This window comes from Peromyscus leucopus, chromosome 4 (genome assembly GCF_004664715.2).
Source record: "Peromyscus leucopus breed LL Stock chromosome 4, UCI_PerLeu_2.1, whole genome shotgun sequence".
NCBI lineage: Eukaryota > Metazoa > Chordata > Mammalia > Rodentia > Cricetidae > Peromyscus > Peromyscus leucopus.
Genome location: NC_051066.1, coordinates 92116527 through 92130361, shown reverse-complemented (window position 1 = coordinate 92130361; position 13835 = coordinate 92116527). Strand labels below are relative to the sequence as shown.

At 36.6% G+C, this 13835-nt stretch overlaps 1 protein-coding gene across 1 annotated transcript in view; it reads right to left on the bottom strand.

Annotated features, from left to right (window-relative positions):
* The window catches only part of Spred1 (sprouty related EVH1 domain containing 1), an 80009-nt gene that overhangs the window by 32354 nt on the left and 33820 nt on the right, over positions 1 to 13835 (bottom strand). Inside the window, 1 exon segment of the mRNA XM_028888084.1 lies at positions 8664 to 8838. Within this exon segment, the coding sequence (XP_028743917.1) occupies positions 8664 to 8838 (175 nt within the window).

Sequence of the window (13835 nt, the reverse complement as noted above, 5' to 3'; positions counted from 1 at the left end):
TGCAGGCAACACCCTTGATCTGACTCTGCGACTCCCAGAACTTTAAAAATATCCATTTTTGTTGTTGAAGCCATCCAATCAATACTGTATTATGGCAACCTGAGCAGGAAGTCCAGAACATAGAAAGACAACAGGAAATGATTAAATACAGACAGGAGTGATATTAATTAACCAGTGAACTAAAAGCATGGATAGTCATTTACAATTTAGTCTGATGAAAGTAGTGGAGAAAGCTAGTATTCAGCACCAATAATTTCAATTGAAGATTTGGACTTTAATTCAGTAATTAAGAAGGCTACAGAAGTTTAATAGCCTGGACAGAAGTGTAGCTCAGTAGTAAAGTTTTGCCTAATAAATAAATATAAGGTCTGAGTTCAATACCCAACATGACAAAAAAAACAAATAAACAGTTCAAAAGGAAACAGAGTATATCAGAATGGGAGAGCTAGTCTGAAGCACCAGCATTAGGCACTAAAGAGAAAGATGACATCAACATAACTAACAGGTGTGACACACCATACCAGTACAAATCATTTCAATATAGCAGAATCCACAGGACAAATTGAGTAACTAATGAACCGACTGGTGATAGTCTTTTAAAACACACAATTCAATCTTTAAAAATGTGACGCATGGGCTACAGAAAGGTCAAAGTACGAAAGGTGAAGTTGTCTCAAAGAGGAAATAAAGGCAGCTAGAAGGGTAACTGGCCAACAACTCCCAATCCTAACTTTCAGCAACCAGGTACCACAAGGCTCCAAAAGACAGCAAACAGTAAGAGTAATGGTAACAGGCAGGGCTTTTCCTCTTCAAGAGGTATCAGCTACATTAAAAAATCAACTGCTTTAAAACCACTTCTGATAGAAAGTCACTAAACTTATGGGTGTCCACAAAGATCCTAAAGGTGTAACTGACTTCTGTATCTGTGGACTGACCCTGAAGTTCAAAGGTAACGATGGACTGGTTGAACACTGCTCACATCTGTCCCAATTCCATTTATTCACAGCAAAGCTGATTTTCTCAAAGTACTCTATCTCACCCAATTCTATTTTTGGCCTGTGGCAATAGAATGCAAATCTGCTCTCTACCATTACCTAGAGTCATGTGAGCATCTACTTACAGTCTCCTTTCTACAGAATTTTAATTAAACTTTTAAAATACTTGTTTTATGTGCATGAGTGTTTGCCTGCATGTACGTCTATGTACTGTGCACATGTGTGTCATGCCTGGTGCACAAGGTCAGGAAAAGAATCCCCCAGAAGTGGAATTACAGATGGCTGAGAGCATCCATGTGGGTTCTAGAAATGGAACCTGGGTCCTCTAAAAGAACACCAGTGCTCTTAACCCTGGGGCTATTAGTTCCAAACTTGTAAGAGTAGATATATATTGCTTTAGCTGATCTGTAAGTACTCAAGCAATAACATGAAAATAACTGATGGTCTATCCTTGAGAAAAATGCAGCTAGACAGATAAAAACAAAGCTGGTGAGGGCCAGATCATTTTCTTTTGAAATAAGAAAATAAGATTCTCCATAGGAAAGTTATTGGTAAATACAAAGGATTAGTAGCTCCAAGCTTTAGAAGGTTTGCAATGGTAAACAATATAGATGCTACAAAGAACTGAGTAAAACTGGGCAATGAGAAAAATTAGGAGTCTTATCTATGGCAACATAAAAAAGATGCAGAGGAGGATGACAGAGACGAAGTACAAATAAAAGCCCGGTTGAACAAGCAGAGGTCACAGTTAATCCCTAGGTGAATGACTATTGTTAACAAATATTCTGATTCCACTTAACAAATCCAAAAAAAGTCCAAGATTTAATATAGCATACTATCCAAAACTAGCATCATAATTGTATCCTACTTTAAGAATGCTCAAGCTGTGGAAACCTAAACATACAAACTAAAGTATAAATCATCTTCACATAAATGTTACCCAATCTTTTCAGTCAACCTGCTACTCAACTTCCCGAGGGGGAAAAAAAAAAAAAAAAAAAAAAAACCTTCCTATACCCTTTCTTCTAGCACTACTTAGCATATTGCTTATTCAATATTTACTTCTCTTTCAGTAGAATGTATATACTCTGAGAACAGAGATTTTCATTTACATAATCCCAGTTCTTTTAATTGGTTTGGCACAAGCATCTACTGACAAACTATGTGTTACATGGTTGGAAGGACAGTTCACCTTTAAAAATGTAGTATTAAAACAAGTTATAGTATATGGATTCAACAGGCTCTATCTGGGAATATGTGTGTATATACAAGTAAATATGTGCATGTGATAGCAACTGGTGAAAAAGAAGGCTATGAATTAGCGAGAAAGGTACATAAGAGGGTTTAGAGGGAAGAAAAGAAAGGAAAAAATATAATTCAAATACAATCTCAAAATATTCTAAGCTTTTAAAATGTAGTTATTAAAATGATATGCTGTACGATGTTGCTTTTATAGTGATAGAAAAATTCACCAACTTATTGCCCAGCACAGAATGAATGAGAAAATAATTTACAAGACAAGAAAAATAAAATCAATGCTGATAAATATTAATAAAAATAATACTAAAGACAGAGGAATTTAGTGAGCTTAGGAGAAAATTACAGGCAAAGTAATTGAATAGGCATTACATTTCAGGGCAAAAGAGGAATGTTAGGAAACTACAGAGTCCCAAGTGGAATAGAATAGCCTGACTACCAACCATATCAGGAGAACCTGCTGGGAAGAAGACCAGAAGGTCAAGAAGACAGAGAGCCCTCAGGAAGGATAAGAAGGCCCATAGGTGGAAAAGCTGATATGGAAATATAGGATATGGATATGATAGGATAAAAGGGTGGATTGTTGAACCTACTTTTAAAGAGCAACTTGCTTAAAATGTTTTACATTGGTATATATTTTTAGTTTATTGATACAATTTTAAAGTTAATTTTGTTATTCTGTGTGTGTGTGTGTGTGTGTATATATATATATATATATATATATATTTCTACTCTTGTTTAAGGTATTATGTTTATGTAACTCATTTAAACTATAATGGATAATTAAGAAATACAGATTAATAATTAGTCTTCTATGATAGTGAAACTTATAGTCATGTTAAGTTTTCTAGGTATATATAGATATAATTCAATTAGGTAGGTAATCTTCAAACACTTCAAAGACCTACAGAATATGGCATTTAAAATGTTTTAAAAACTTAGACTTTCTGGACAATGAGATACCTGGCAGCACCAATTACTTCAAAGAGGAGGATGGGCATTGAAGACACTCTATATGGATGGAGTTTATCTTCTTCTTGGCAAAAATAGCCATTTGGGCAAGAAACTGTTCTTGCCTGGACTGCTTGACAAAATGTATCGACTGGACATGCAGGACCCACAGGAAGGTGACCACTGAATTTTGCAAGGCAAAATGGTCCTTCAGGTTCCTGCTTCGCAGAAGAAACTGCCAGACATTCTACAGGACACAAAAAGAAATGACTAAGAGACTCTAGGCCTATGGGCTGAAAATAGATGCCCCAACATTGCAGAAGAACTTTAGGTGACTGTTCAGGCTGCCAGCTTTCTCTGTCATTCTAGATTTTTGAAAATTGCTTGTAATGCACTTCCTGTTTACTTATGTAACATTATATCCTTCTGGGATCTTTGATGTAGTTGAAGACTAGATAGTTATAATTTTCCTTGGTTATGATAAAAGATAAATTAGATATGAAACTTTAGACTCACAAATATAGGATAGATGATGAAATATTTTCTTTAATTTTGTAAAATACAAATAGACTAGATATTGTAACTGTAATTCTTGCTTGATAACTGCTCTATTGTATGTCATTTTACTATGTTAAAGTTAAAAACCTTCCTTTTTGATTAGAAAGAAAATAAGTGCTGTGGAATGTTGTTCTGTATGCTGTGAATGTATGTTGCTCTGATTGGTTGATAAATAAAATGCTGATTGGCCAGTAGACAGGCAGGAAATATAGATGGGATAAGCAGACAAGGAGAATTCTGGGAAGAGGAAAGCTGAGTCAGGAGTCGTCAGCCAGACACAGAGGTAGCAAGATGATATGGTAGAACTGAGAAAAGGTACCAAGCCACGTAGCTAAACATAAATAAGAATTATGGGTTAATTTAAGCTAAGAGCTAGTCAGTAATAAGCCTGAGCTAATGGCCATACAGCAGTTATAATTAATATAAGCTTCTGTGTGTTTATTTGGGTCTGAGCAGCTGTGGACCAGGCAGGACACAGGAAAACTTCCAACTATAACGAGTTGCTTTGGGGAGCAACTGTGAAGGTCAGAGCTGAAAGTGAAAGTCAGAGGCTGTGATCTGCAAGGTACAGCATCAGCAGAGGAACTACTGTATGTGGGCAGCACTCAAAAATAAATAGCACAACACCTCTCCTCCCACTTCTCCACTCTTCCTAACCTTGATATTCTAGTTCATACAACAGTGTCTTTCAGGAGACAGGACTGCCAAGAAGGCCTAGCCCTAAATAAAAGCTAGTAAAGTTCTTTAGTTTTCAGTGGCGCACACTCCTATAGTACGGCCATTTGACAGTGGAGTAATTCAGAGGTATCTTGGGAAACTTAGCAGGAAATTCATGTTTTGTACTTTTACCAAGTTCAACCCACAGTAGAAAGACACCAGTGTTTTAAGATTTCCCTAATATAGAAAGGGGGTCAGTGTCATTTTAAACGAAGTGATGGGCATTATGTAATTATTTTATCTTCTTCCTGAGAAATATTCTCATTTTGTCATGGTCTCCAGGAGATAGCAAAAAGCCCCACTTTAAAAAATATTTCTGTTGAAGAAATGAAAAACTATTTTAATGAAACGTTATTTTTATTAATTGTTTATCCACAATCTATTTATTAATTCTAGAAATAATTCCTTGATCTCCTCAGCAACTTCCCACATTAGAAACGTGTGTCTTTCTTTTTCTCATTTCAAAATTACCTTAGTCAATTAATGTTTACATTAGTAACTATTTTCTAACCTTCTTGTTCTTGTTTTCAAAGCACCTTAAGCAATTTTCCTGTTTTAGGAAGGTCTCACTGGATCTTCCTCTTGCCATTGTATAATCTTTGGGAATCATAACAAGTAATTACAAATCAAAGGCTGGAAAAGTCAGTCTTCTGTTAAAGCAAGGCTCTGTTTACCACTTGGGGGAGGAGGCTAGCTTTCTTTAATTCAAGAGTCTTATAGGCATCCTTTAATATCACCTAGTATGTCTCTCAGTCAGCAGGGGCCTTCTGCAATTCTTCCTACTATTTATTTTCTTAAGAGGCACAAGTTCATTCAAGAGTCTAAAGAACAAAAACTTCACTTCTATAATTCAAAGGGACTGAACTCTAAGAATCAGCCCACAAAGGAGTACAGGATAGTTTCTAGCAACTACCTAATTATCACATGGAAAACTATTAAAATACAATGTTTATTTACTAGGAAAACCTTTTTAAAAAAGTAACTATTAATTTGGAAAGAATTTGTATATTTCCAGATTTGAAGAATAAGGAAGCCTTTGAGAAAACAAAACCAGACCCCCCTGTCCCCAGGGGTAGGGGGAGGAAGGTATAATAAAAATCAATCAACAAAATAAGTCATAGAAATAGACACTGTCATCTTAGAAGGCCTATTATCTCTTGATTTCAATATTCCTGTCTTCTTTGCCTTGAGACTGTATACTTTAATATTTTCAAGATATACCCAAGAGTTATTGCCTATACCTTTGTCCCTAAGTCCCCATAACCTAAAATGCTTCGGTACAGTAATCTCTGAAACAAAATTATTACAACCTTCCAACTAAAAGCAATGTCTCCTTGAGGTCTACATCTGATCTGCTTATTATCCCTGCGTCACAAGCAGACAACAGGTGAAACAACAGATGCTTTGATGTCTGGTCAGTACTTCTGGCAGAAAAACCTATCTAGTTCACTAACCATCACAGATGGTCCTCTATCCCAGGAAAGGTTCTCTGTTTGCATATGCACACACTCTTTCTTTCCCTCTCTCCTAATTCTCTGATTTCCTATTGTTGAAAATAAGATTGTCTTCTGAATACCAGGTTCATTTTTTGTAGTTGTATGTTAAAGTCACATACTGAACACTCACTGTCTCCATCAACCTGAGCCACTTCAGACCAGCTTCACTTCAAATTATACTGTTTGGGTTCTTAATTAACATTATGTAAACCATCTCAATTAATATATTCAAAGTTTAATCTTATATTTAGGTCATCTCTTACTAGCAAATATCCAATTTTTATTCCATATTTGACTTGTATTTAAAATATTACCAAAGGTACCACAAGAAACATCTTTTTTTTTTTTTTTTTTTTTTTTTTTTTTTTTTTTTTTTTTTTTTTTTTTTGAGACAGGGTTTCTCTGTGTAGCTTTGCGCCTTTCCTGGAGCTCACTTGGTAGCCCAGGCTGGCCTCGAACTCACAGAGATCCGCCTGGCTCTGCCTCCGAGTGCTGGGATTAAAGGCGTGCGCCACCAACGCCCGGCTCCCACAAGAAACATCTTAAATCCTTCCTCTTTACACAGTTTCTAAAATCTACAACTTATTTTTTAAATACTTAATTATCAAATTAGAAACATTATACTCTAGGACAGACTACTTACAACAGCATTATGGTCGCTACTTAGCATCTCCAAGCTTAAAATATGCAGACACCATTCTATGTGTGTACAGAACCACTTTTAAACTTTATAAGATGACACATTCAATTTATTATATTTTCCTCTGATTCCAACTGGAGTTTTCCATAAAACTGAACATATTCTAGTTAACTGTGTTCCATTGTGTCATGGGTACCATTAAGAAGTAATTATAAACCCACAAAACAGTGGTCTTGGGAGGATTTCAAGGTGATTTAGGATAACTCTAACCATGGGAAAAATTTGGGCAAAGATTAGTTTAGCAACTTTCTAAGCTATTGAAATGATACATCAGTAAAAAAAACATGATGAAATCCAAATCCCAATCTAAAATATAGTTGCATTCAAAATGTTCATGCACAAAAGAATTATTTAAAACTCAAACATCTCTGAAAAAAGTAACAGAGGCTAAATATGCTTATGAACTCATCTGCAAATATATCTAAAGGGATTTCTAGTTACATAAGATCTTAAGAAATTTTCAAGACTCTTTCTATTTTACTTCTACATATATGCTCTTTCCTTGATACAGAAATGACCCTAACATAACTCAGCTTCTCAAATGTAGTAGTTTTTGGCTCTCAGGTAAAATGAGAATAAGCCTTCCACACTAATTAAAAAAGAACAGTTAACATCAAGCACTAGACTACCATTTTAAAATCTATCTATAAAAAAAAAAACATATACAAAGGTGGAAAATAAGGAGTGGCCTGTAGGTAATCTTATGTGGCTAAAAAAATTTATGGGGAACTAAGAGAGAAAACCTGAGATCCTAAGAGTCTAAGGCAGAAGTAAGCAGTTTCTCTGCAAGGGACTACACACTTAAGGCCTCTGTGGCTGCTACTAAACTGTCTTTATAGCATGAAAATAGTAACAAACATAAATGAATGACTTCTGCCAAACTCCAAATAATTTGTATGGGACTGGAAAGATGGTACAGCACTTAAGAGCACTGACTACTCTTCCAGAGGACACAGAGTTCCATTCTCAGCACCCACATGCACCTCACAACTACCTGTAACTCTAGTTCCAGGAGATCCAACACCCTCTTCTGGCCTTTGAAGGCACCAGACATACATATAGTGAGCAGAAAAAAATGCAAGCAAAATACCCATATACATAAATTAGAAATAATTTTTTTAAATTAAAGACTATTTATGGACACTAAAATTTGATTTCACATAATTTTCTAAGTCACAAAATTATGATTCTTTGACTTTACTAACCATTGCTTTTTGAGAAAAAGTCTGTGTAGCTCAGGGCAGCATAGAACTATGTATTCTAGGCTGATCTCAAACTCATCATAATTCTCCTGCCTTAGCCTCCTAACAATCAAGGTTACCATGAGCCACCATGATCAGCTTTCATCAACTCATTGATAGTGTTTAAAACAAACAACATGGGCCGGGCGGTGGTGGCGCACGCCTTTAATCCCAGCACTTGGGACGCAGAGGCAGGCGGATCTCTGTGAGTTCAAGGCCAGCCTGGGCTACCAAGTGAGTTCCAGGAAAAGGCGCAAAGCTACACAGAGAAACCCTGTCTCAAAAAACCAACCAACCAACCAAACAAACAAACAAACAAAAAAAAAACAAAAACAAAAAAACCACACACCCCCATTAGCTCATGGACTGAATAAAAAACAAATAAAAAGAACAGGTGGCATGCCTGAATCTGTCCTTCAAACTAGGAGTTGCTGATCTCTGGCCTAATGAAAAAGGAGAAAAGTGGGGGAGGCTAGAGAGCTATTCATGAATATTATGGAGTTAATCGAAACAGTAAAGCAGGAGCCCCATGCGATATGTGTACATTACTGTCAGATCCAGCCAGACACATTCACATATTGCTGTCTTTAACATAAACATAAAAATGACTCCCAAGAATTAATCATTGAGTCACAAACAAAATTAACTAACTCTCACATAAATGGTATACCAGTTAGAATTTTAAACAGATAAGTCATTTCTTCAGAAAGTATCCTAAAATTACAGCGATAGCTACATTAATCATTACCATTTTGTCCCTGAGTCTCTCTCCACGGATAAAAAAGTCCGCACAGCCATTCTCTTCCTGATGAGGGACCCTGAAGACAGTGACGCTGCTCAGTCCGCTCCCTCCGAGTGGTAGCCATCCGCCACTTGAGTCATCTCTGGTCATTACCACAGCTCGCACTTGTGCATAACTATTACTAAAACAGATGCAAAGATCAGGAATTAGTGTTTCCATAAACAACAAGAAAGCCAATGTGTTGGTCTTGTTTAAGACACCAAAGACCACAGTAATTACTATGTAGTAACTAGTATGTTTATTACTTACTTCCATAATAAGCCATAGGAAAAACCTAATTGAAAGGGGGAAATCCACAAACTGAAGGTTGTTCTTTATTTTGAAGGATCAACTCAGAATAAGACTACAGGACTCCTATTTCAATTCATCATTTGGTAGACAGAGCATATCTGGATCACCCTGTATATGTGTGATCATAGACCCCAGAGAGAATTTGTCACCTTGCCTCTATGTATTCATTTGATGCAACATTACAATAAGGACAAATTACTGCTGTATTTATTTTAGCTCATTTAATTATTTCTAAGTTCTGAACTGTTCTGGAATATATTATAAACAAACTACTCTTAAGAGACTAGTTCCATTTCAAATTGCTCTCCCAAATTAACAATGATTTTTTACATAAAATCTAGGATATTCACTTAATGCATTAAATATCCTATACAACTGACATGTAGCCCTCAGTTTAAAAACTTTTACTGACTATTAATAAACCATTTCTAAGTCTGCATAATAAATCATGCAGACATAGAAATGTATACTGGATACAACTTAGATCTGTGGATAATTATAAATATAAGCTGAAGTTCTACACAACAGTTCTATACCTCTTAATGTGTCTCGGCATGCTCTAAGCTGCTTCTTGTCATTCCTATGGTACTACACTTGTCCAAAAGTCCTTCCCTTGCTTCTGTTGTTTCCATTATTTTTCTAATTTTTAAAAATTATAAACTGTAATTATAAGATTTATTTATATTATTTCCCTCTTCCTTGTTACTCCTTCAACTCCTCCTGTGAAAATCTTTGTTATTTCTTTTATTGAGGTAACTTCATACACAGTACCATGCATCCACTTCAAATACACAGGCACCACCAAAGTCTACAGATGTGTACATATGCAGCTCAGTACAGATGTTTGTGTCCCTGCAGAATGCATTGCTATCTAAACCCAAAGGTGAGGGTATGCGGCAGTGGAGAATTTGGGTCAGAAGGCAAACACTCATGACTGGGGTGATCAACCTTAAACAAACTCTTAAAAGCTACCTCATTCTTTCTCCCATGTGATGGCATAGCTAAAAGAGGGTCACCTATGGTCCTGAAAGTGAACCCAGACAGACAACTTAATCTTCATGTTCTCACCCTCCAAAAGTGTAAAAAAGAAATGATTGTTGATGACAATCCATCCCACCTATGCTTTATTTTGTAGATGCACAAATGGACTAAGATATGCAGAACCACCATGGAAATTTAAGATATTTCCGCCACACCAAAGAATCCCCTTTGCCTTCTGTTTTTATTTATAACATGTAGACAGTTTGGCCCATACTAAGTTTTCATATAAACTGAAGCAAGTAGTATTACTATCATTATACTTTTTTAACTCACTACACTGTTTTAGTGTATCAGAGTAAACTTGACTAAGTAGTCCCCTAGTTGAATCATTATTGATTTTTTTTCTTACACTGAGAGAAATCTGAATCATTCCAGTTTGTAAGCCATGGTCAAGTTCATATACAGATCTCTTTTTCTATAATCCTGTTTTTGAGACAGGGTCTCATACAAACCAGGCTGGTGTAGAACTCACTATGTAGCTGACAAGGACCTATACAAGTCTATTATTAGCAATGCTTTCATTTCTCTTAATTACCTAGAAATGCAATTATTAGGTCACAAGGCAGTTGCATGTTTAACCATATAAAAAGTTAGTAAACTGTTTTCCAAAGTAGTTGTAATCATACATTTTGTCAAAAATGACAGCTTGTGTTCCACATCCTACTAATATCTAGGGTTTTCGGTATTTTAAATATTACTGTATTGTGTACATTAAAGTGCTATTTGCCAACTATTCTTGTTTTTCAGAAGATTAATGAGAGCTAGCATCATTTCATTTGGCCATGTGCTTATCTTTTAAGTCTTTTCATCTCTTTCTCTTTTTTTAAAGACAAGGTCTCATTGTGTAACCCTGAGAATGAGCTATGTGGAGCAAGCTGGCCACAGATTCAGAGATCCACCTGCCTCTGCCTACTGAGTGCTGAGATTAAAATTATGTGCCACCATGCCCAGCTTGCTCATTTTTTAAATTAATTTCTAGAAGCTCTTTACATATTCTGGACACAAGTCTTTTGACAAAGAATATTACACTGCCCAGTACTGTGATTAAGAGTGAGGATTTGGTTGACCATGATGGAACACACCTTTAAGCCTAGTTAGTACTCAGGAGGCAGAGACAGACAGAACTTTGTATGATGGAAACTGGCCCATCTAGTCAATGTAGCAAGTTCCATGTCAGCCAAGGCTACATAGTAAGACTGTCTAAATAAAGAGCCGGGCGGTGATGGCACATGCTTTAATCCAGCACTCTGGAGGCAGAGGCAGGCGGATCTCTATGAGTTCGAGGCCAGGCTTGGCTACAAGTGAGTTCCAGGAAAGGCACAAAGCTACACAGAGAAACCCTGTCTCGAAAAACCAAAAAAAAAAAAAAAAAAAAAAAAGACTGTCTAAAAAGAAAAGAGAAGAAGAGGAAGAGGAGGGGGAAGGGAGGAGAAGGAGGAAAAAGAAACGTGTAGATTCTAGTCAAATGTCTGTAAGTTGAATCTAGGTTTGGCTAAATACCAGGTCTGCAACCTTTGGAAAAATACCAAAGCTTCTGTGCCTAATCTTTGAAGAAACAGCACCTATCTTTATTACAAGTAAACAGTGCCCAACACATAGTAAATGCTGTATTTAAGTAGATGACAAAAAACATTAACTAAAGTTGCCATTCTGGTTATCCAAAGCCAGACAGTGACGACTTTCTATCGCTAGTCAACAGAAGTACAACAGAAGCTCTGATGGCATTCGCTTTACAGGGAACCACTCGGGGTCTACACTTTTTAGTACTTAGTTCTTTAGTCTCTTGCCAATCTTCCCTTAGAACTGCTCAGAGACATAGGAGCACAAAGGCTGCATTATTAACAGCTTCTCGAGGCTAGATTCTTTAAGGTACATGAAGGAGTTCTTAAAGGATTTTCTTCATTCTTGTTTTTAATGTAAAACCAATATGATACCAAAACTTCTGATCTCTGCTCTCTATTTGAACAACTGTTTAAAAGTATTCATTCACATAAAGTAGAAGAATTAGCTACTACAGCGTAACACAAGACTTATTTCTAAGTGAACAAAGACTTATTTTCCATAGATCTGGAGACTAGAAAAGTCCTGGATCAAGAAACAGGGGACCTTTTTTATCTCCTTACAGTTCAGTTCTTTTGCTCCAAGATGTTGCCTTAAACGCTGTGATCTCCAGAAAATAACACTGGCCCTAAAAACTTCTATATTAAAGGCTTGGTGTTCAGCTGATAGCACTCTTAGGAGCTGAAACTTTCTAAGTGGGACTAACTGGAGGAAGCATGTCATAGGAGCACAGTTTCAGAGGACACAGTGAGATCCTTGTTCCTTCCTCTTTCTGCTTCCTGGCCCACTAGGAGTTAGGCAGCTGTTAGATGGTGAGTTCTCTGGCATATGATCTACTTTACCACAGACCCAAAGTACCTGGGCCAATTGATCATCTACTGAGATCTCTGAAACTATGCCAAAGTAAGATGTCTTCCTTTAAAGCTTGTTTTCTCATGTAGTTTTCAAAGCAATGGAAAGATGACTAGCACAGACAGAAAAGTTAACTGGTTGGTACTTGGAAATAGTAGGAGCTCCTAGTCACCCAGTCATCTCTCAGCCTCACACCCACACACATCTGTAATGAACTGTAAAGCTCTTTAACCATGTATGTGTTTTCTTTTCTAGAGACAGCATAGTAGTTTTAACCACAACTTTTCAAGTGATGTAAGGACCATGGCTACACAAAACAGAGTTTCTTGGACTACTCTAGCTTCTCCCAGGTCTAGCTCGGAAGTATTTCTCATCTAGCCTATCTGTAGCTATGCTTTGGCCGACTAGCTTAACATTTGTAAAATAAATTCTTTTCCGAGTTTTTCTTTCCTCTCTGCCTCTTACTCTAACTCTTCTACAATATACCAACTAACACACATCTTATCTTTATGTGAGCTTACTAAAAGGTTTACTTAAGTTTCTGGCCTCCAAGCAACAATGTAACAAAATTCTATTGCCTTAAAGACACTGGTTCTCTTGTAATTTGTTCCAGCAGCAGCAGCAGCAGCAGCAGCAGCAGCAGGAAATGAATACAAAAGCATGAAGGAAAACCTTGAGGATATGAGAGTAATCTGTATACAGGAGAGGAAAATAACCATTTTCCTACAGCAAATGATAATTAACTGCCCTTCTTACCCACAAATCGAAACCTTCTAGAATTCTATAAGTTGTATTCAGTACAAGAATTAGGTGTGTGTGTGTGTGTGTGTGTGTGTGTGTGTGTGTGTGTGTGTGTGTGTTTTCCCCTGATGTGTGCTTACAATGGCAAATGGCAAAGTATTTTTGTGTTTTCTTTTTACTTTCCATTATGGCATATTTCAGGCACACATTTGTCATTCAGATATTAAGGCAGACACTAAGCGAACCACATTACAACTCATTAATCTATTCACTTAACTAGGGAACACTGCTTTTATGTCATGTACATAAACAATATAGGAAACTATGTTCCCTTTTCTGTAGAGGCTTCACACCACCTCTCCAGTAAAGACTTAACAAATAGAAATTACTAATATCTCCTTTATTCGGGATGGGGTAAGACAAGATCTCATATGTAGCCCAGGTTTCTCTCAAACTTGAGGCCTTCTCCGTCAGTTCCTGGGTGCTGGGGTTATAGGCAAGTACCACCACATATGACTTAACAGTCAATAATTAAGCCTTTTATATATGCTAAAGATTATTACTTGCTACAGCAATAACAGAATGCAAAATGCAGTAAGCTTGGAGGGAGACTGATTTGTGTTTCATCTTTCT